Source organism: Anopheles coluzzii, chromosome 2, assembly GCF_943734685.1.
Source record: "Anopheles coluzzii chromosome 2, AcolN3, whole genome shotgun sequence".
Taxonomy (NCBI): domain Eukaryota; kingdom Metazoa; phylum Arthropoda; class Insecta; order Diptera; family Culicidae; genus Anopheles; species Anopheles coluzzii.
In genome coordinates, this window is record NC_064670.1 from 122,671,747 (window position 1) to 122,696,027 (window position 24,281).

The 24,281-nt window shown below is 45.9% G+C and overlaps 2 protein-coding genes across 4 annotated transcripts; one reads left to right on the forward strand and one right to left on the reverse strand.

Annotated features, from left to right (window-relative positions):
- The first annotated feature begins 33 nt into the window (after nucleotides 1-33).
- LOC120950494 (uncharacterized) lies at nucleotides 34-2,125 on the forward strand. The gene is made up of 4 exons (XM_040368573.2): nucleotides 34-926; nucleotides 1,000-1,125; nucleotides 1,186-1,314; nucleotides 1,392-2,125. Exons 1-4 carry the CDS (start codon nucleotides 753-755, stop codon nucleotides 1,494-1,496), a joined length of 534 nt encoding a protein of 177 aa, XP_040224507.2. The 5' UTR covers nucleotides 34-752; the 3' UTR covers nucleotides 1,497-2,125.
- LOC120950493 (tetraspanin-9) lies at nucleotides 1,939-24,038 on the reverse strand. 3 transcript variants are annotated; one of them, XM_040368569.2, is made up of 8 exons: nucleotides 23,845-24,038; nucleotides 22,877-23,109; nucleotides 3,557-3,623; nucleotides 3,295-3,486; nucleotides 3,017-3,211; nucleotides 2,783-2,937; nucleotides 2,599-2,713; nucleotides 1,939-2,526 (listed from the first exon to the last, which is right to left on the reverse strand). In XM_040368569.2, the coding sequence occupies exons 3-8, from the start codon at nucleotides 3,617-3,619 to the stop codon at nucleotides 2,386-2,388; spliced, it is 861 nt and encodes a 286-aa protein (XP_040224503.1). In that variant the 5' UTR covers nucleotides 3,620-3,623; nucleotides 22,877-23,109; nucleotides 23,845-24,038; the 3' UTR covers nucleotides 1,939-2,385. The 3 variants fall into 3 exon arrangements, with proteins under 3 accessions (XP_040224503.1, XP_040224505.1, XP_049466899.1); XM_040368571.2 differs by lacking the exon at nucleotides 22,877-23,109; XM_049610942.1 differs by lacking the exons at nucleotides 22,877-23,109; nucleotides 23,845-24,038 and adding an exon at nucleotides 18,679-18,701.
- Between the last annotated feature and the right edge of the window lie 243 nt (nucleotides 24,039-24,281).

Below are 24,281 nucleotides of genomic sequence, written 5' to 3' on the forward strand. Positions count from 1 at the left end.
CAAGCTCACCATAAACCATATATGACCCGAAAACAAACCCCAAAAGCATTGAAAAACTGCATCTGACTCGCATCGTTCACGCGGCGGCCACAAATCGAGGCCACCAAAAAGATGCACTACGCCCCTCTTCGCTCACTCCCACTCCGACATTGCACAAAGCCGGCACATGGTCATCGTCGTGCAATTCGCCACCATCATCATCATCATCATCATCATGAAAAGCCCCTGCCTGCGAGCCTATGCGATGATGGAAAACCCAAACAACCATCTGCAACCATCCCCGCCTCGCTACACAGTCGCGCATATTGTCGATGCGCATACAAATTCGACCTTTGAGTGTGTTGCGTTCCAGCCGTTAGATAATCGGACACGCGAGCCCCTTAGTCCCCGCTACTGCCTTGGGCATCTCTGTCGAACGCACTGCTACTCTCCGCGGCTCAATTTGCTCCGTTAGCTAATATTTGTGGGTCTGCCTGCTTGTTTTTTTTTTGGTGTTGTTGTGTGAAGATTTTGGAAGACCGATCGGAGGAGGTGGAAATTTTGGGCACACAACAACAACAGCAACAATGCGGTACGAGATGATGGACGAGCTCTCCATCGGCTGCTTTAGTTGTCTCAGTTCGATTGAACAGACAAGATCAGAGACAGAGTGTCTCATTGGAGCGACATCAGCTTAGTAAGCGGCTAGTGGACGTTACTGTTCGGATTTTTAGTATTTGTGCAGCGAATCATTGAAGGAAGTAAATTCCAACATGGTCCTTTGTCGGCTAAACCACACTGTGTGTGCAGTGATCTTCATCTTGTCGGTCGTAAATCAGCTCCAATGTCGGCCCCTGCCCGATCATCCCGCAGACGGCGATGCGGAGGCCAAAATCCAAGCTGACCGTGAGCTGCTCAATACAGTGACCTACGTCGGCAACAACAAGGTAAGCGCCTCGAGAACGGAGCGAACTGTGGCTACTACGATGTTTCTGAATACGGTTTTACAAACGCCTTCAGGTGTACGGTCTACTCTCCAATGAGCAACCACCGATGCGTGAAGCAAAGCTCGAGAAGGAGGACTTTGACTCAACCTTCCTCACCAAGCTGGACAACGTGCAGAAGAAGTTTGTCACCAAGGGCAATGTAAGTGGAGTGGTGTGATGTACTAAGAAAAAAATCTAACTTCAATGTACCTTATTCCAGGTCCCAGCGCTGGTGGATCAAACGCATCCCAAGGATTATTATGGCAATGACGTCAAAGATGAAGCCATTCGCCGCGGTTTCGTCGGAATAGTCGAGCAGTTGTCCAACGTTTTCAACGCGATTGTTGAGGTAAGGAACGCACCGATTCTGCTAAAAGTAGAAGCAGGATAAAACAATCTAATTTCCCTCTAATGCTTTTTTTACAGAAAGTCCCCAAGGGAGCAGTCACAAACCTGAACAAGAGTGTGCTGAACCGTCTTAACCAGATCGGTGCCGTGCTGGTCGGGCTTGAGGATGCGAAAAAGAAGTAGATTCGTGGTACGCACACCACGTGTATGGTTTCATGTTTTTAATTAATTTATTCGTTTCTGTAAATACTTAAACTTCTACCATCATGCTATGGATGCGGAGAGTCGGTTTTTGGAATGTGTTTCTTTCCTTCTATCTATGCAATGCCCTATGACGGCTGTCGTTATACGAGAATGTGTGTCCCCCCTTGACCCTTTACTTTCTTTCCTTTCCCCCCTTCGTTTCGTTTTGTGCTTGTGAAAGGTAGTTTTGGTAGTTTTGGTAGTCGGCAGTAGCGCGGAATGACGGTGGCCAAGGATAGAGCCGCTTAAATCTAAACTCGGAGTGTATAAATAAAACTGTGCAGTATTTCTACGTTCTACGTACTACAAGTCACCATCCTAAACCATCCGTTCTCTACGATTTGTTTTGTTTTCCTTCTCTACTCTCCTCTACTAACTATAATTGGTTTCCATTTTGGTCGCCTATCTCTTCTACTTCAGCATTTTTTTTTTGTTCGTCCATTTTCGTGAGTGTTTGTTTAGTGAGTTTGCTTTCGTCGTCGTCTGTGTTGTTTTGTTTTCTTTTTTGGCACAATCATTTCACATATACACACACACAGCAACTCCGGCGTGTATATGCGTCAAGGATCACACGTGCATCCTTCATCTTCCACGTGCATGCACGTACACATTCACAACCACATGTTGTCAATGTCCCTCTCTCTCTCTCTCTCTTTCTCTCTCTCTCTTTCTCTCTCTCTCTTTCTCTCTCTCCCGCCAGGGACCAGCGTGAGTATTGTTGTTTTTCTAGTCGAGTGTGATGCGATTTTGTTTAAATAAAAAAAAGCTACTGAAGCTAGGTTCGACACGTGGTCCACCGCGACGCCGAAACCCACCCTCAGCCATACAGTCAGTCGTCCATGTAGGTCGCGCTGGTGCCATTGCGGTTGAGCGTCGTATCAACGGTGGGTGAGTAGGATTTGTACGTTTTGGAGGAACGTTTGTGTTTGACGGTGCAGAACAGCAGCATGGATGATATTAGACCGAATAGCTGGCGAATGATAAAAAGCGGAAAATGAGCATACGATCGAAGTTTGCCAAGAAATAAGTTTGCCATCCCTACCTGAAGGAAGCCTATCACCAGTACAACCGTTCCCACTATATGAAGCCGCTGTACGAACCACATCTGAAGAATCTGACCACAGCTCTTATCCCACAGCAGGGCCGGATTGCCAGCTCTAGAAACAGAAAGGAATCATTACTTAAGTAACTCTTGGTGGCCATTCCGCACCGCCATTCCGACATACTTCCGACAGTCAACGTTCGCTAGCTCATCGCCGGAACCCTCCGAAAACAGGGAGTTGTACTGGGAACGGCAGCAGGACTGTGGTACCCAACGCTCGCCCGGCCACGCACTGATGTCGTACCAATCTTCGTACGACGAAACACCACAGCATTGTAGCTGAAGTGAGAAGAAGAAAATCATTGAAGAATACATTTCATCCCGAGGAATTGGAGACCGCGCTTCGCACAACACTTACATCCACCTGAAGATTGTCCCAAATCGATGCAACCGACGGTGTGAGGAATCCGCCCCGGTCCGACACATTGTAGTGCTTCTCGATGCCGTACTTCAGCTCCTGGGTTAGCATGCGGCCAATGCCTCCGCGGAACACAAACGCCAGCGAACCCAGCAGGAACTCACTGAGGAACAGTAGCACAACCAGCGTAAAGTACTGCAACGAAGAGGCAAGAGAGAGAGAGAGAGTTACAATAATATTCTAATTTATTCTCCTTTTTTAAGGGTTTAACAACTTACAATCACCAGGAAGCATCGTGACTGGAACCAAGAACCGCAGCAACCGAAGAACGCGATCACGAAGCTGATCACACCGACCGTTATGAACATACAGTCCGCACTCAGTACGGCATGGTCCGGCAGCAGCGTGGCATACCCGGGGAAGGCAAAGTGGAGCCAAACGCCTATCGCCAGGAATCCGCTACCACAGAGCTGTGTTCGGAAAAAATATCGGAAATATCGATTAAATATTATGAAACACAAGAATTAATGCTGCACGTACCCATATGAGAATGTTGAAGGAACAAAACGTCCGCCTTATGCACGTGTACCCCGTACTGCCCATCGTTCTGTAAAAGTAATGATGAAAAGGGAAATGTTAAAAGCATGCTTATTCTGTGTTCATCCCCCACCACCAGCACCTTCTCGGAATTCTAGAACAAAGCTTATTTAAACACATTCTCGTTCACCAATGGGAGGATGTTGTCCAATAAATCACAATTCAAATGCGGTACTTTTCGCGTCCAAGCCGCGGGAGATTGGGAGAGCAAAATATTTACTTTAATCAGACCCCATCCCGCTGTGTGTGTGGTGTACAACATTTGATTTCCCCAAACTATTTCACCGTGAACAGCCCTTGACTGTCAACTGAAGTGCTTCCTCGACAATGAACGAAGGGTTTTTTGTGTTGTGTGTAGCGGATGTGTTCATTATGTTCCGTCATTTGCATACCGACGATACTGATGAGCCGCAGACACTGGGTGAGAGAAGGGGGAAGGGGTGGTACAGGTAGCAGCCCCATGGGAAGTCACACAAAGTCGCTACAAAACGGATACAAAAAGGTTTTAAAACGCTTTTTTCTCCATCCACCTTCCATGGGGCGAGCTGCACTCTCCTGTGGGACCCTTTTGAAAGCTTTTTTTCCTTTCTTCCTTCTCTTACAAAAGCGAACAAAGACGGCGCACCAAACCCCAAACGAACGCAATTGTCAAGCTTGTCTCTCTCTCTCTCTGCCTCTCTTGTAAAGGAAGCGCAAAGCCCAAGTCCCAACTTATGAGTTATGATGCTTTCGCTCAGCAACAATGGGCGGCTCAACATTAGCGCCCAATTATGCAGCACCGCCGTCTGGGTAGGCTGGATGTAGGCTTAAATAAAAAGGGCCAATATCGGCCCGTAGGCTTTTGTTAGCTGTGTGTGTATAAAATATCATCATCTCGGGGGCTTAACACAGTTCGACTTATGTTAAAACGCGCTTCCGTTTTGAATATTGATTTTTGTTGTGATGGGGGGGAGGAGGACTAAGGGAAGCTGCTTGCTGCCCGCCCCTCTTTTTTATGATAATTGTTATTGATACCCTACCCCCTCCCAGCGGCTCGGCTCCCTGGTAAATGCTAAACGGTACCCTGGCGGTTACCGAAAGCTGATTAGAGAGATTGGATACATTAGTTTAATTAATTGTGAAAGGTTTATTTTAATCTGCGCATTATTTTATTTCATTTCCGGAGTTGCCCGCCGCTGTTGCTTGTTTGAAGTGCTGAATGAAGAGAGAAAAAGTTTCAGAGCCTGCCTTTTGCGCTCCTTTAGAGATTAGATTTGAACGCACGGCAGTCGTTGTGCATGGCATCCACTCTATCGATGTTACTATTCGAACAAACACATCACATTCCATCTAAAACTCATACTGTACAAGACACCAGGCAATGGAACGTTAATAACATGTTATCATCAAACACTCATAACTCCATCGGCTCTCGATCGTACTTCAGCATACTTTTGATGAAAATTTACATCCCCACATTGCTCCACCGATCGACACTCCCGTATAATTATTTCACTCATTTTATTCTTCTGTCCATACAATCCGAAACCGATCTTCGATTAAATACCTTTCTCATTCATTTACTTGCAACAACAACAAACCACCACTCTTTACCACTAATTGCTTCACTGCGTCAAATTCAACAGTACCGCTCCTCTCTCCTCTCCCCTTTCTCCCTTTCACTACCCAACAGTGGCCTTCTTCCAACGGAGCAAAGCCAACTGGGCGCATTTCTTCACCCAAACACACGTTGGTCGGTAAGCAGCGTGCGTTCGGTGGTTGCCACCGCAACAACCACGATGCGTGCCGCATATTAGCACTCGTTTGTAATTAGTAATTAGCCGGACCCAATAGCTCCCATCGTAGGATGGATGGTGATGGGTTACCAACCCACTTCTAATTGACCGCGAACCGGGTGGTCGCCGGTTTCGGTTTCAGTTTCGGAAGGGATTTCGGATGAAAGTGAAACGAGCCTTCCCGCTGGTGTTGGTGGTGCTGTGGTTTAGGAGTAGCAAACAAAGGTCCATCCCACCCCATTTCACTTCAGAAGAGAAGGGTTAGATGGTTTGTTGGCCCTTTTCTTCTGGTATTAAAAGCTGCACTTTTCCACCAAATGCTTAGCGCAATTATAGGGCTGCCCCAAAACGAAGGGGGAGGTGGAAAGATCAATCAAGGAGAAATGCCCGCAACAAATTAGCGGTTATTGCAAAAGAAGAGAAATAAAAAATCAACACATCACCAAATACAGCTTTATCGTAAGGGGAGGGGTGGAAAAACGGGCATTAAAATGGTAATTCGCAGCGCCGTTGCGTTTGATGATATGCAATTTGTACCGAGGCTTTCAATTAGCATAATTTCAGGCGCTTTGTTCATCGGCACAGTGTGGGCTTTCGATACGTCGGGATTAATATTGACCCCTTTTCGGGGGGAAATGAATTCCATTTTTGCATTACGCAGAAATAATACATTTTTACACCATGGAAGCACTACAATCTCTCATTGCCCGATTGCCACCAAAGGAACGAAATGAAACCAGTTGGGGACATTTTGTTCTACAACGCACCTTCGGCAGCAGTTTCCCACGACTGGAAATGATGTGGAGCAATCTAGTAACCCACGGAATAAAGTTCCGTGCATGAATAAAACATTCTCGATTCAGCCCGGCACACTTGGATGAAAGAATATTATGCAGGAAATGATCGTCTCTAAACTCGGCCGTGTTTTACATAATGTTGATCATGCGTGAGCATCATCCAAAACCAAAACCCAAACACGAACCAGCAAACAAGAAGTGTTGATAACCTTAAGCCAACAGGTAACAGGTAACGTTTAAAGAATTTAAATTATTTGCTGTTGTTCCCCCTTTTACCGAATGTTTTAAATGGGTTTGTCTGGCTGAAAAGACATTTACATTTTTTGGCAAGCAAGCTGTTTATGCTCCTCATCAGTGCTAAAAACGGTACAGCTCCGCAATTACAAGCGAGTTTTTTCAACTGGACAGCATTGTATCACCACACCAAAAGAAGCCATTTCATTTCCACGTAGAGTGGCCGAGTGGCAGCAGCAGTTCACACAATTAAACTACCCCTTTCTTCCATGTTTTCCCCCCAAAAAAGGTACAGTTACAGTGTGTGTGCCGGCCTCAGTTCGGTCAAAGGCCCGGACACAAGAACCCCGTTGGAAAGCTCCACCATCCGTAGCGAATGATCGTCAAGAAATGTACGTTCGTCGGAACGAACCGCGCGCGCTCGCGCGCCGTTGACCGATGTCTTGGCATCTAGGAGAAGAACAAGACAAAGACCCCAAGTGTAGATAATCTACTTTATCACGCGCGCTCGTGCAATTGCGTGACCGTGGGTGGTGCTGAGTGGTGGTGGACAGAAAGGAAGTGGAAAGGCACCAATTTTGGGACACCCAACGGTTTGGGACACTCCGTTTTTTCGACCGTTTTGGAGACGAATGGAGGAGGAATGGATCTTACGGAAGGCCAAAATGGAAGATTGATTGATCAACGAAGGCCGAAGCGGGAATGGAAAGGCGAACAGAACCGGGTCTTGTGGGATGTCCAGTAGTAGTTTGATGACTTGCTGCTAGATGGATCGTTTTGATCTGAACGGAAGGAAGGTAATTAATTTCACAAGCTTGTTTTTTTGATTAATTCTGTAGTGATGTTGCAAAAAGCAGTTCAATTTAAGAACGCAATCTAGAGAATGTTTTGTAGAATTACCACTACCAACACAATCAATCGTTGTATGATTCATGCATGCTGATTTATAGACCATTTTCCAGCTCTAATTGAAGGGTGTTTAGTGCGGCACAGAATCTGCATTATGTCATCACGTACGCGCGCTCTCCATCGGTCAGCGGGGCTAGAATGGGTCATCTCGTGTTGTAATGGAACTGTTGGGTTTTAGTCGTACACCAACTTTATTAATACGCACTATAACCACGCACAGATAACCGGAACGGAAGAACCTCACGAGCGTACCGTTTGGCGGTCGGAATGATAAGAGAGAGACGATCGCCCGGTGCGATCGGTTATCCCTGCTCTCCTATCGGTGCGATCGTTTTTCCCTGCTCTCCTATCGGTGCGATCGTTTATCCCTGCTCTCCTATGGTTCGTGGATGTTCGGTCCCTACGTTGTCGTCCTGCTACTCCCTATCATTTCTAGTGCCATCTAGCGGACGCTAGTACAACGTCGTGATTGCACTGCCGGCGCTGACAGTGCTGAACACAAAAACGTAGCGCCTTACGGGTACGCGGTATGTGGTATGATCACCACAGGACCCCCCTCCAGTGACGGAGTCACTGTTTTTTTGGATATAATTGCCGTCAAACGCGAGACGCGGACTATGGCATTAATTGATGTGGAATCGTAGTTGCTTCTTTTTGGTCAGACCCTCGAGAACAAACGCTGGTTTGAGTCTGTCTATGGAGATCGATTCGTTCTTGTTATTTCGTTTGACTATGAAAAATTTTCTGCATCTACGTATTACTTCGTAGGGTCCTTCGTAAGGTGGTTGTAAACCAGTTTTGACTTTGTCAACTCTAACGAAGACATTCTTGCACGTCTCCAGGCTTTTGGGCATGAACTGTGAGTAGCTATGTTTTATGTTAGGGGGAATAGGTTCCACGGATCTGAATGCATTTTTCAAATTTAGGATGAAATCGGGGAGATCTGTCGGGTTATTATCGGAGGGTGTAAAAACTTCGGACGGAAGCCTTAGGCTTTGTCCATACACCATTTCCGCTGGGGAACCCTTGATGTCGTTTTTAAAGGAAACTCTTATGCCAAGCAAAATTAGAGGCAAATATCGAGTCCAATGTAAGGTATCATCGTGCGCTTTTATAGCTCCCTTCAGTTGCCGATGAAATCGTTCGACCATGCCATTGGCTTGCGGGTGATAGGCTGTAGTTTTTATGTGATGAGTGCCGAGCAATTTTGTCAATTCCTCGAACAGTCTAGATTGAAACTGACGACCTCTATCAGTTGTTACAACTAACGGGCATCCAAAACGCGATATATATTGCTCTACAAATGTTTTTGCAATAGTTGGTGCTGTGATGTCTGTCATGGGGAAACATTCCGGCCATCGTGTGAAGCGATCGACGATGGTCAGAAGATACATCTTGTCCTCTGAAGGAGGCAATGGACCCACGATATCCATGTGGATGTGGTCAAATCTTCCTTTTGGTACCTGGAATGTTTCCAGTGGCGAACGAGTGTGTCGCACCACTTTTGCTTTCTGACATCCTATACAGGCTCTCGTCCAGTTTGCTGCATCTTTATTAATAGAAGGCCAAAAATATCGTTCCACCAGCATTTTCCGTGAAGCACGGATTCCTGGGTGCGAAAAGCTATGAATATTATCGAAAATGATTTTTCTCAGAGACAATGGTACGTACAACCTGTTCTTTCCCGCAGAGGTTTCAAAAACTAGGCTGGTTTTGTCTAGCACTAGTTGACTAAGTTTGTATTTTGTGTTTTTCATGTTTTCTAATAGCTGTGGTAATTGTTTGTCTGTTTTCTGTTCTTGGGAGAACGTCTCATAAGTTATGTTGGTTATAACTTGTGTTTCGCCCACTCTCGATAACGCATCAGCTACAACGTTGCTATCACCAGCTATGTAACGAATGTCATTGGTGAACTGTGATATAAAATCAAGTTGTCGACTCTGACGTGGTGATTTTTCTGCCTTCGATGTTAGCGCGGTTGTGAGAGGTTTATGGTCTGTGAATACTGTAAACAATCTACCTTCCAGAAAGTATCGAAAGTGTTTAATGGCTAGTGCTATTGCTAATAATTCACGATCGAATGTGGAGTATCTTTGCTCGGTAGGCGTAATAGTTTTAGAAAAAAATGCTAAAGGTACCCAATGTTGGCCTTGCTTCTGGTGTAACACTGCTCCAACAGCGACGTTGGATGCATCTGTTGTCAAGGTTAGAGGTGCTTCTCGCTGGGGATGTGCTAAAAGAGTGGCATTTGATATATCATCCTTTACTTGTTGAAAAGCAATTTCACATTCATCCGTCCAAATGAACTTCTCTTTCACCTTTTTGTTGCTATAATGAGCAATTACGCGATACAATGGTTCAAGCTTCTCTGAGACATGAGGGATGAATCGATGATAATAATTGATCATCCCTATTATTCTCTGAAGTTGCTTCACTGACATTGGTGTCGGATAGGAGCGAATTGCGTCTATTTTTTCTGACGAGGGAGTTATACCTTCTTCCGATATAGTATGGCTTAAGAAGTCCAATTTGGAGACACCAAAAACACATTTGGATGCTTTGATTTTTATGTCATGCTCCGCTAGTCGTTTGAAGACTGTGTGTAAGTGTTCAACGTGTTCATCATGTGACGAACTGGCAATCAGGATATCGTCGATGTAAACAAAAACAAAGTCGAGATCTCTAAATATACTGTCCATAAATCGTTGAAAAGTTTGGCTCGCGTTTCTCAAACCAAATGGCATACGTAGAAACTCAAACAATCCGAACGGTGTTGTTATGGCAGTTTTATATATGTCCTCCTCAGCAATGGGGATGAGGTGGTACGCTCTCACTATGTCCAATTTCGAAAGATATTTGCAACCGTGCAGATTCATCGTGAAGTCTTGCACGTGCGGAATTGGATATCGGTCAGGGGTAGTTATTGCATTCAGCCGGCGGTAGTCTCCGCATGGACGCCAATCGTGATCCTTTTTGGGTACCATGTGCAAAGGAGATGAAGCTGAAGAAGAAGAAACTCTGCAGATTCCCAGGTCCAACATATGTTGGAATTCTGCTTGAGCTATCTTGTGTTTTTGTGCGTCAAGACGCCGTGGTTTCGAAAATGGCAATGGACCTTTGGTTTCTAAGGAATGTGTCACAGTGTGACGAATTGGTGCCTTGTAGTTAGGGGGTTCCACCAAGCAAGGGTACTGTTTTACAATGGCTGAAAATGGATTGGTTTCCATTTGGTAGTTTTTCGGCGTCGGAGTATCTACTACTGCGACCACTGCTGTTGTTTCCTGTCCTGTGAGAGGATCGATTAAACGTTTCCTCTTGAGGTCTAACAGCAGTCCGTGTGTGGCCAAAAAATCAGCTCCAATAATGGGGCGATTTACGGCTGCCAGGATGAAGTAATGGCTAAAAACTCGTCTCAAACCAAGGCTGACTGTTAATAATTGAGTACCGTATGTAGAAATTGAGCTGCCATTTGCTGCAACTAAAAAATTATCAGTTTGTTTTGCACATTTGCCAAGCAAGTTGTGGGGTATGACGGAAACATCGGCCCCAGTATCGATCAAAAAGGTTAGTTTCGATGCTTCATCGTCAATGAAAAGACGATGGGACCCTCTGACTGCTCGCGGATTTTCCGTCTCATCCGCTGAGCGAATTAGTTTTTTGGGACGGAAGGGTTGGAAGACGTGTCACGTGAAACCCCAAAATCACAGGGTGGCAAGCATTTCCTTGCTGCCTCACCGAAACGATGGTGATAGTAACAAGTCGAATGCTGTCTTCGACTTTGTGAGCGATTGTATCGCTTACCACGCGTGTCGTTTCGTGGGCGTCCACGAGAGCTGCTCCTAGAACGTCGGGAAAGATTCTCAATCATTCGTCGCAGTTCTTCTATTTCCTGCTTCAGAAATTCCGTATTTTGATTTTCGGAAATTCGCCTCGAGATTCTCTCAGAAGAACCACTTGCAACTGCAGCTACTGTTCCAGCTTGTGTTGTTTCCCACAATCTATCTGCTATCCGTAGAAGCTCGTTAATGTCTCTTGCGTCGATTGCAATGAGCGTGACCTCTATTGTTTTCGGTAGCCTCGAGAGCCACAGCTTACGAATAAGCTCAGTGGTCAAATTAGCAGAATTTCCGGCTAACTGTACCATGTGGCGATAAAATTCCGAGGGACTTCTATCTCCCATCTCAACATGGTATAAAAGTTGCGATATCCTTTGCTCCTCACTGATCGTAAGGCGTTCAAGCAATTGAGTCTTCAAATAAGTGTATGGTTGATCTTGTGACGGTGTGGAAACAACGTCCATCACCTTTTTCAAAACATCCTTTGGAAGCGCACTTATCAAATACGAATAACGTGTGCGTTCTCTTATGACGTTAGAAACGTCGAACTCTGCCTCAGCCGCTGCAAACCACGCTGCAGGAGAGTCTTCCCAAAAAGAAGGAAGCTTTGTGGACACACGTGCTATCTCTGGGGTTGCATTGGTCGCAGAAGTGCTAGGTACCGAGCCATCGCTAGGTTTCGTGCCCTTCGCTGCGGCCCCCGGCATTGTGATCACGACTGGAGGTGGGTCGGCGGTTGGAGTACCAGGTACCGACCCCCCGCCAGTCTTTGTGTCCTTCACCGCAGTCCCCGGCATTGCAATCACTACGTTTCACAATTATGGCTGTTGTTCGTTTGACACTTTCGACTATGCTAACTACACTGTCCTAATTTCACCATATATAATGTGCGCGACCGACTATAATTTGTACATGAATTTAATAATGTAATAATGTGTGAATGAATATAATAATGTAATATTGTGTGGATGAATACAATAATGTAATAATGTGTAAATGAATATAATGATGTAATAATGTGTAAATGAATATAATAATGTAATATGATATAATTATTGTTGGCTAATCTAGTGTGCGTAGTGCGGCAATTTACAATGGTTTGGTGATATTCGACCACGTAATAAAAAAAATATTCAGAGTAACAAAAAAAAATGATATAAAATGGAACGCGCTCACCGATGGTTTCCTTGTGGTGGATAAACTGCAACGATAACGTCGCTGCACAGCGATGGCGGTTGCCACGAGGTGACGCCGATGAGCTGCGATGGCGTCGATGAGCTGCGATGGCGATTTCCACGGGAAGGCTTCGATGCACCGCGATGACGGTTGCCACGAGGTAGCGTCGATGAACTGCGATGGCGGTTCCCACGAGGTGGCTTCGATGCACTGCGATGACGGTTGCCACGAGGTGGCGTCGATGAATTGCGATGGCGGTTGCCACGAGGTGGCGTCGATGAACTGCGATGAGAGCGATGACGCAGCAGTGGTATCGTTTCACGTGATTTCTGGTGCAGCTGCGATAATCCCGATGACACGGTACTTGCCGCAAGATGATTATCCTGCTGCGGTGCTGCAGGCACTTTGCAACTGCCGATCGGTGCCACTGAGTTAGGGTGATGACGGCAACCGGAATGTGAAACCGGCTTGCACTTTTAATGCCGAGTATGGGGTCCGCAAGGATGGCACTGCCTGTGCGTATAGATGGCAGGACTCCGGTGACGCTCGGAACTGGTGCAATGCGCGGTTGGTTTGCCCGTTTGTGCACGATGCGTCAAAGTGCGTTTAGCTTTGTTGTGTCAATGCGTACTGCTAGACGATGACGTGGTTCAGGCGAAACGTAGCTAAACGTGGCTCAGTTTGGTGTGACGATGAACTCAAGCACGGTGCAGCACGGTGCTGTGCAACGACATTGCACAAATTCTCACACAGAGAGGATGCTGCGCGGTGCGGTGCGGCGGCGTTGGTTAAGCTCGCACACGAAGAGGAAGCTGGTCGGTGCGGTTGCACTATCTTCCTGGACAACGGCACCTTAAACAGCGCAATGTAGCGTTCACTATTGCACTATCTTCCGTTTTTTCCGTTATGCGCGGATCACGTCGGGGTCACCACTTGTTGGGTTTTAGTCGTACACCAACTTTATTAATACGCACTATAACCACGCACAGATAACCGGAACGGAAGAACCTCACGAGCGTACCGTTTGGCGGTCGGAATGATAAGAGAGAGACGATCGCCCGGTGCGATCGGTTATCCCTGCTCTCCTATCGGTGCGATCGTTTTTCCCTGCTCTCCTATCGGTGCGATCGTTTATCCCTGCTCTCCTATGGTTCGTGGATGTTCGGTCCCTACGTTGTCGTCCTGCTACTCCCTATCATTTCTAGTGCCATCTAGCGGACGCTAGTACAACGTCGTGATTGCACTGCCGGCGCTGACAGTGCTGAACACAAAAACGTAGCGCCTTACGGGTACGCGGTATGTGGTATGATCACCACAGAACCAACACCGACGGCTAGGCCGTGTCCGGTCACACCATGTTGCACCGTTTGTATGAGTTTGTGTGTGTGTGTGTGTGCTAGTTAGTTAGTGAGTTACCCTTTTTGCTTTGGCAATAACCATAAATTCCAACGACGGAAATGCATATTTGCACTCGTTGTAGCGTGTAGTACACATACACACTGACCTGACCCATATGCCAATGGCCTTGTGCATTGGCACCACAACCAACATCGACTGTCGGGTATTATTTTGTGTAGAAACAGCCCAAAAATTATATGTCTCCAATGATTACTTTCGGAAGAGAGCGCAAAGCCCCCAACATTTAAAACTCGTTAATAACAATTCCGACGATCGCTTCTGTCACTAACTTCCCCAGCAATAGATCCGTAACCGTAACGCGTGCCAGTTCCATCTGCCCACACAAACACATACACACACACCGTCGTACAAGACAAACATTTCTCCTGACACAGTTTCCGCTACTTGTATCGTATTCCGCTACCGTTTTACCAACTGGAAACTGGCCACAATTACCGGTGTCGTTGATAAGACCCCATCGCCACACCGGTGGAGCACATTAAGAGCCGCAGCTAACAGACAAGATGTACACAAATTAAGCCCAGAGCTGTGTCCAGAGCTTGCTCGAGGTAACCTTGGAGCGGTGTTGAAGAGACCTGGGCCAGGTTGAGATGATCTCAATTTATAACCCCGAAAGGAATTAGTGGATGTAGAGGCTTTACTGTTTTTGTTTATGATTTATATAAGTAAGAGCATCTTGGTGTGCTGGAATTAGCTGCCCTTTTATCAGTAGCACTACAGACTTTAACATCTGAATTATTAAAATAGCCAAGAGCAACAGTTTACGGGCCAAAACGAAATGGACGAGCTTTCCGTTTTATCTACTTTTCACCTACAGGCGACCGCGTCCATCATCGTTAAATGTCATAGTGGAGCATCTTAACCCTACACAACCGAACACCCACCCAATGAAACGAAACGGGTGGAAAAGGTTCCGAGTAAGATGGTCATGTTTGTTCCGCATTTCTTCATCCTCTCTCCAGCAGACGACCCCAGCAAGCAAATACGAGCTACGAGCAATGAGGATTATAGCTCAACAATGGAGTAAAAAGACAAACATTCCTTCTTTGCTTTCTTCCCCGTTTCCTATACTCCTCCTTCTTCTTCTTCTTCACTTCCTCCACGATAGATATTTCCCTCGTGTGCAAACGCAAAGCCATCTTAGACGCAAAGTCTCCATTACACACACTCACCTGAGAACGGGGTACAAAGAAATGCCCGGCACGGGAAGCGCGCAATGACCAAGTAAAGCCAAATACGGACACACACACACACCAAAGAAGAAGCGGCGAACCAACTAGCAAACCACAAATGGGCAAATGTGCTGGCCCGTTTGGCCTCTTTTCCGGCCTCGCCACTCCCAGCCACAGGTCTCCCCTTTTTGCCGGCAGAACCTCGGGATTGATCGGGCAGCGAAAGGTTTTCGGTTTCAGCCGGTGGTGGGGCGCAAAAAGGGCCTCAGTTCACGACAGTTGGACAGTTGATCCAGTTCTCACCTTTTACGATTTGGGTCAGCTAGATCGTTCGTTCGGGGCGCTTCTTCCGAGGCGCTTGAGAAACAACTCCATGGTCCGAGATTCTGTGGCTGTGATAACATTAAATTCGTACTTTACGTTCAGAAGAGGGTTGGAATGAAAAGACAATAAAATGTAATAAAACCCAGACTCACCGATTGGGATCTCTAAGCCACCAATATTCGGACCAACCCCGGAGAAGGGAAGCGAAAGGGCTTCTATCTTCAACTATGTACCATGTCCAGTAGCCCTCTTCCCATGGATGCATTAGCATGGGAGTTTAAAAAGCCATTTTCACGCCAGGGGAGTGTCTGTTGTTTTCACACACACACACACACACACACACACACACACACAAACAGGAAAGAAAAATCAACACCGCTCGGACAAGGTTTGGACAACACACAGCGCTTGTAGCATGGGAAAACATTTCCACTGGCCTGGCATGTTGGTTTTTAGAAAGAGCACAAACAACGACAGCGACAGAACACAACGTGACGAGAAAATTAAACGTAATCATCTGTACTGCCACCCCGTCAACTTCTACGCACACTACGCACCGTTGTCCGGGTAACAATGCAATCCAGGTCAAAGCTCACCTGTCCTGTTCTAACAGAGCGCCAACGCTTAGGCGGTGGTCTCTACATGCGACCATCAAACCAAATTGAATACTTTTATAGACCGCTTGCGCTCTAATGTCTCTGATGATCGTACATAAAAAACGCGACGCAACCTTAGCTCGATTAACTCATAAATTAATACTTTCCCAGCGGGTTTGGCGGGATGGGAAATCTGCGCTCATAAAAGGAAGCATCCCATTTCAATAAACGAAACAAAAATGTGCCAATGTGAAGTGGATGTGTGAAGCGTGTTGGTGCCGTAAGACACACCGCTCCCTCTATGGTAGGGGGAATTTTATAACATCAATTTCAGTGGCAGGAATTTACACCACCTCGAGAGTGGAGGAGCATGGGAACAATCGACGCCCGACACGTTCTTTCACTTCAGTGGGAATTCTTTTCACCACCCTGGCGCGATTATGATGTCTTCAAAACCCTCGACTTCGGCTGCTTTTCGTTCCGCAAGTGCACACAAATAAATAAATGCTTCAACCGACAATGCACCGGCAACGACGAACGACGCACAACCGGAGGCGCAACGGATGCGTAATTCTTGCGCGCATGTTTTCCACTTGCGCTCATCTCATCGAATCGATCGTGCGGATGCGTTGTAAAGCGTGGCACCTTAGTACGTAATCGTTTGTTTTTAGGTTTTTACTTTCCACGCAACGGCTGATCGACGTGTTGAAGGGATTTTTTTTTCGTGTTTTCCCTCATTCACTCTCTTTTCGCTCGTATGGGAAGCACATTTTCGCACGAGAAGAGCCATGCCATGTTTTCCTCCATCCGAAAGTGATAGTAGAATATGGTGAAGATTCACACATTTACCCGATGATCCCGTGCATTGCTTCTCCCCAGGAGATGCGTGTTGATCGTGTTGACGTAAACGATCATCTTCTTCTCCTTCTTTTTTTGGGGGGAATGAAAGTAAAAATCAGGCCACCCCAAATCGCTGTGAGAGGAGCGAGTCCGAGACCGAGAAAAAAAAGAGTAATGAGTTCTCATTTCACACCACCAGTTCGGGATTACGCAAGAAAACTTATCTTCCCAGCCCCGCTCATGAAAGTCAAACATGGGCCCCTCACAGTAAATGTGGCAGAAAAATTGCGTGCCAAATTGTCATTAATAATTTGCCCACTTTCATCCAGCCTGGGCAACCACCAGCAGCATTTTACATCATAATGTGAAGCCGTGGCACTTGGTCATTGCAGGGGCAGATTAATTTTCTCCACTCCAACTGACCGCCGACCGGCGTAGATCAAGCGACTGATGATGGCTATTAATAATTTCCAACGCTTTGGCGCCATGAAAAACGGGCAAAATGGTTCCCACATCAGCACGTTCCCTTTCGCGCATACCCTGCATCATCGATGGTTCGATTAATTTTCAATGAATCAGTGCTTTTCTTGCCCTTTCTTTTCAAGCATTTCCAGCATAAACCCTGTGTGCAGTGGAATTAAGTTTTTCTTCTACCCTTGCGTTTAGGTTTTCATTAGTTTAGTTAGTTAAAGGTGGCAGCAACTGCATTGCGCAATCGCTGGTTTGCGCTTTCGACGCGAGCAACGGGATTTTTTGGGGGTGATACATTTGGCATGTATTTGATGTTTGATTTCATTGTGCCAGCCCGCAGCTGAATGTCCAAAATCAGCCACAACATAATGCGCCGTTGCGCAAGTAACGCCGTTCCGATGCGGAAATTAATCATCGATGAGCATTTATTGCTCCCGCCTTTTGCGTAAACAATCGATACACGAGCGAGAGCGAAAGAGAGGTGGAAGCGTTGCAGGGCTACTGCAGTGTATTGTTTTTTTGGTCAGCATTTGCTGCCCACCTTTGCTGAGAGCGGAAGTACCTTTCAAGCAGTATAAACTGCAAGCCAACCTTTTACATTTAAAGGTGTAGAAGCATGACCGCGCATCACGATCGACACTGTTTGATTGTGTCTAACACGCTGTGCAGAGCATGCAGGCGGCGACGGGTCGGGTGTGACCTAAATTGTGTCCGGCCATCGCATTCCACTATTTCTTTCCCTTTCTCTCTGCTGGACGAGCCATCTGCTTCCGATCTTGCGAGAGGGCCAATTTCCGCAACATTAACACCCACCGCGTGACGGCAACAGATGAAGCAGCACGTTAGAAGGGCAGACGAATGTCACCCTCCATGTACAGAGCTCCATCATTCGCACCATTTCATCCCATTTTCACACGATTGGTAACCTTTGCTTCTTTCGTGTAACGTTGGTTGTGCTTTTGTATAAATAGGAATAGGAAATAACAACTCTGCAATAACTTATTCTCAATTCACCTCTTATTGGCTTATAATTGCATGTTCCGTGTACTGCTCTGTTAGTGACATTGGTAAAGGCAGGAGACACAATTACGCATGCCCAGCTACTGATCGAATCTCTATCGGGGGAAATGACCAATTACAATCAAACTAGTAATTTCGGCTTATCTTATATGTTACTTATACTAAGAATGGTTATATTCATTATTAAGTAATGAGCAACAATCACAAACATAAAGAAAAAAGAGACCCCATTAAAATCTCTTGCCACAGAGCGCAGCAGCAGCCCCTGCCAAAACAAAACGCATTACAAAATCTCTCTCTCTATTATTGCAACAGCACACAAAACAGTCTGTCGATCACGTTTCGTTTCTTTTTAATCACACTCACTTCTACTGCCCACACCCCCAAATCTCTTTTTCACCTCCTCCCCCCCCCCCTCCTCCCTTCAGCCAAATGCTAACGCGAATTAAAAGCAAACACAAAGGGCGGCACGTCCGTCCGTCCAGACTTTACTTACTGATGACGATTACTTCTATCGTTTGTTTGTGTTGTTATACACCAACACACACACACTCACAGCGAAACAAAACGCATGCACACACTCGCCCGAAATGCTCGCCTGCTAGATCAACCAGCAAGAGCAAAGGGCAAGCGCAACAACAACAACTGTGCTGTGCTGCTAACCGTTTGTCCAGCACTGTACACACGCCGATCGCGTTCTATCCCGCGCAAACGCACGATTTCGGCGCGCACGGCATATTTCACCATCGTCACGACGCGGGACCGACCTTCCCTGCCTCCTGTGGCGCTGCAGCTGGCCCCAACATCTATATTTCTGGCCCGCTGGCAGACGCGAAAACCTCAATGAGGCGACAATTACCATAATAATTCAGAACAATTTACTCGAATCAATCCATTCGCGCGAATGGCGCGCAAAGCCAGAACGAGCGCACACCGCAGCAGCAGCATGAACACGACGGCGACGCCGACTGGGATGTGTTTTTTTGCGCTGGATCTGGAACCTCAGAAAAATACAATGAAGTAACAGATTCGCAGCCTCCTCCTGGCTGATCGCAGCTGCGCATTCGCGATCGTTCTTGCTCTGGGTGTGCGCTTGCCCGACGACAAACAGGCTTTTGTATTCTGTTCTTTTATTTATGATGATCACACACCATCCAGGCAGGTATGATTTGGTGTGATAACCGTGCATTACCATAATCCTCTCCCCTGCTGCCCCCAGCTCAGTGTAGGACGGATGGAACCAATTTCATGCTGCGCAACGAAGCTGCAGTTTTACAGTGAAGTGGCAAGGCAAAGTGGCAGCAGCAGCAACGAAAAAACACTCATTCACACGAAACAGCGGCACGATCCGGTGTGCTTTGCTTATCATGCCCCCCCCCCCCCCCCCCCCACCGTGCCCGAACATGGGTCTCAGGGTCAATCTGACCCTTAGCATTAGTAGCATCACCGGGGAGTGTACGTGTGTGTTTGTTTGTAACCTATTGCAAGAGGGAAGAAGAGGATTATGCAAAAAAAAACACACACACACACACACACAGAATCCATAACATCCCATCAACGGTAACCCACGAATAAAAAAACAACCCATTTGGCTGATGATTTGCGGGCAATCTTTTTTTTTTTGGGGGGAGAGAGATGCCCCAACCACTGTCGTTTTGTGTGGTTACGGCGATAGGAAATAGTTCGTTTAGCAGAATATATTGGCAATAAAAAAAATCTCGCTCACAAACTGAAGGGGGAACCTTGCTGAAGGGGAATAGCGGTTTGATAGTCACAGACAGACAGGAAAGAGAATAAAACTCGGATCAGATTTTTATGGTCGTTTTTTTTTTGTTGTTGAGGAAGATAGCGTGTGAGATGAGCAAACGATTTTATCGTTCGTGGAATTTGGGATGCTTTAGTTTGATTACCTATAGTGAAAATTGTTCTTTTTGGGGAATTGAAAGGTGCAAAAAAATGCCCGTTTGCTAGATTGATTCAGTTCTATAGAAAGCAAAAATTATGTTGGTGCCGTGACCAGGATCCAAGAAGCTTTTTTCTCGATAAAACGTTACAGTTTTCATGTTTTTTCACCCATTTTTCATTGAATCAATCAGCCAGTGAACCAAATTCGTTCAAAGAGGAACGTTTGTTATGATTAGGTAAAATTCTTTGTTTTTACTCAATTTTTAACAGAATATTGATCAGTCATGCGTACAATATGAAAAAATGTTCTTGCAAGATCAAAAGAAGTCACCATTTTATGTCATTTTTGACGATCACTTTGACGATCGAGTTTGGAACACTGGCTCTGTTGAATGTGTTTTGAGCTAAATCTCGCCTACTTTGTATCCCACCAACTGTTTCTGAAATCTCCATGGAGACTCACTCCCACTCCGTGTACTGTGCGGCTTTATTATCAAGATGTGCTTCTAATTTTGCAATCAAAAACAATCAAAATAATGATCAACGGTCAACTCTCTCTCTCTCCCTCTCTCCCTCTCACTCTATCCAATCCAACAACCTCACATACACGCACACAAAGCGGTTAAAGAGCATACGCACGGTGCATAGAAATGTGTTGGGGCTTTGGGAGTGAAATAAAAGCATCGAAATGGGGGAAAATGACCTTATCAGCTGGGCGGCAGTAATCGGAAGTTTTATCTTGCTTCAAACCCTGTTCTACACTGTAGCTGTGTTTGCGATGAGTAGGAAATGAATTTTCTCCGAAATATTCTTGCTTGCTTATCCGTTTCTTTTTTTTACATGTTTTCCCATGATAAACATTCCAACGAGCGGTACAATAGTGTAGCTTATCGGTCATATTTATTCTATCGTACCGTGTTTGATCGTTGTCTCTCTGACTCACCACACATAACGCCGACCCGAACTATTTGCCCCGTTCGTGTTGACTTTCATGTTTGCTGCATGTTGTAGCGGGTGTTGATTTGATTGATTTCTACCTCAAATTTTACAACCAACCAAACGGTTGTGTTTGTAGGCTGTTTCCGCAACGTGCAAAGAATTCGGCAGCCAAAACAACCAACACATCACATTCGCACCTATGTTCATGATCACGGGGCAGAAGCGTCACTGAGGGTGATTTATGAGCGGCACATTTTCGCATACTTTCACCCCTTTTGGTTTGTGTGTGTGTGTGTGTTTTATGAAATCATCCATTTTTTATCTCTGTTGTGATACAACCGGAACCGATAAAAAGGGGTGGAAACTCAATCTCCCAGTGCGATCTTGCGCGTGTGTATGAGAGAGCATGATCAACTGATATCGCAGCACTACACTGCCAAACGCCAATCTCTTCACGCCGTTTGTCACAGCACATTCAAATGGTGAACCGTTTCGTTATCGACCATTTATATTCTGCAAAGAAAGCGAAAACAAATGAGCGGCACACAACCGTCACAAATACCCATGTTTTGTTGGGCGGCTTTCTTCAGTGCGCCATTGCCGGGGCTTTCCTTTTGCTTTTCGAGGTGCGTTTTTGTCAGTACCGTGGGCAAGGTGTCGCCCGCCGACCAGCCACACACACACACAAAGGCAGCCAAAATAAACAAAAAAAACGCACAAAAAGCACCCGCATCATTCAGCACCGGTAGCGTCTTTTGTTAAGTGTGTTTGTGTCTGTGTGCCTCTTAAGTCGCTAGATTTGCATAAAACCGTCGGAAGGAAAAGGCACACACGGCAATGGTCATTATTATTTCACTCCAACATACGAACCAAAACTGCGATTTTCTCTTTCCGTCTTCCGAGTTTTAGCTTGGCAGCTTTTTTGGAGGAAGGAAGTGAGAAAGGGGCCCGCAAATGGGGCGCAATCATAAAGAGTGGTGCACAATAACAAACTGCTTCAAAATGATGATGCTGGCCTGCGCCTCTGAATTCAGCATTGCGGAAATAACATGAAAGTGAAAGAAATAATGGCAGAAAAGACAAACAGCACAACAAGACTGGATGAGACAAATACAGATTGATCCATCATTTAAAACACTCCACAAACACTGGGAAGTAAGAGGAAAATAGGGAAATTGGTTTTGAAGCGATCGATGCTGTGACTGTTATAATGGTTTTTGTCGCTGTTTTTGGAGTCACTTGCCGCGCCTAAGGGATGGCCGAACAGCGTTTACCCATGTTTGGTGCTACTCCAAAAACTCCCTTCTTTTTCGAGGGGGATGATATCATTTTGGTAATGAGAAACCGTCAGCGCTGAATGTTAATTGCTTGATGTTTGAGATGTGTTTGTGCCAAAGAAGGGATCGTGGAACAGCTTTTGAGCTTTTGAAGATCATTCCAGAGTGAACTTAGGTGTGCGTTCTTTTACCCCTAAATATGAGTCATGGTTGTAGATTTAGATGTTAGATACAGGGGTTTCCAGGAGTTATCATACCTATGGGACACTTCCTTGACTCCTTCTTAAGTGAATTGAACTTAATGGTAATGGGAATTGAACTCCGTAGCAACCTTGTTTGCCAAATCCAATAGGAATCCAAGGAGCCTGTTTAAAACAGATTACCATAGAGACCAATATAGATCTTATGAAGTTCACTTGCTATAAGAAAAAGTCAAGGAAGTGTCCCACAACTACGAGGAAAACCCTGTAATGCTTGCCAAAAAAGACAAATGTTCCAAAATTCATTTAAAATTCTATTTTACTTCCCGCATGCGACGCTTTTCCCATTCAATGTTTGTGTGTCTTCACTTACCACTCCAAGGGTATGCTGGTTAGACACGGAGGTTAGCTGAGGTTAGACACGGAGAACCCCCTCGAAAAGTGCGGATGACAAAAGCCAATTGCACCCAAGCTGGAATTGTCCGCCACCCAGATCGCACAAACACAATCCGAATGCCGACAACTGGCACTGACTCTCCGTCGCCACAAGCAGCTATTCAACCTGACACGGACACACCTCTTCTAACACCTCAAACACACATGCACCTGTGTACGAGTATGAACAGAACGGAATAGAGTGAGAGAGAGAGAGAGAAACATAGAATGCATTCAGGAAACCATTAGACATGCAAACGGACGGCTTAAAAACTGTCCAGCTAGTAGCTGCGGCTGAATCACTTTTAATCGATACACACACACCGTCACCGTACACCCTTCCCCCGCCCTTCTGCATACACAACGATCGTACAGTGATGATCGGACCCGGCGCATTCACACACTAATGTCACGCTGCTGCTGCTGCTGCCGTTGCTTTTTTGCGCATTTAATAATTAGTGTGCTTGTGCGTTGTGGTTTGAATTTTACTTCTCGATTTTCACACACGTTCAGTGCCACTTTTCCCCATATAGAACAAATGAAACACAAATGACAATTCTCAAACTGCACGTGCATTCAAAACACCAAAACCGTTAGACAAATGGTGACCAGCACACTCCCGGAACTACACGCAAATCCTTTCTATTCTGTACGCAAACAACAACAGGAAACCGGTCGTTTTGCTGTAGCGTCAAAAACTAGCAACAGCAAGCAACTTAAATTCATCTCTCACCGGGCCTGTGCCTAATTGTGATTCCTGGTCACGTACTTGCCCGTACACGTACAACCCGTCCCACACACACACACACACACACACACACACCGCCGTCACCGTCACAAAATAGGTTGGGATTGTTTTGGGACACTTTTATTTTGCTTTTGATTTGTGCACGCTTTCTTGCTCACCTTAGGGGGGAAAAACCAAAACGGCCAAACACGGAAAAGCAGACCAAACCAAGCTCGTGTACACCAGGGGCACAAACACGCGCGCGTACACAGAGACACGGACACGAACACACACACCGAACGAGTGTCTCACGCGGTACGAAGCACACGCATGCTTCCACGGGAACGGTTCGACATGAAATGCGCTAGTGAATCGGTGATCTTGCCTAGACGGCTGGTGGTGCTGCCAATAGGTGTCCGGATGATCGTCGGATTCATCCGTTCATTCATTCGTACGTTCATCGTCTCTAATAGTGTTCATTTAAAGTTAACGGCGGTTTAAGTGTGATATTCTCAGTATTAGAGATCGTTGGAATTGGAATCGTTTTTAATAAAAATAAATTATTGAGTAGTTATTTAAAAGGTAGTTGACATAAAAATTTAATAGAAATTACAAA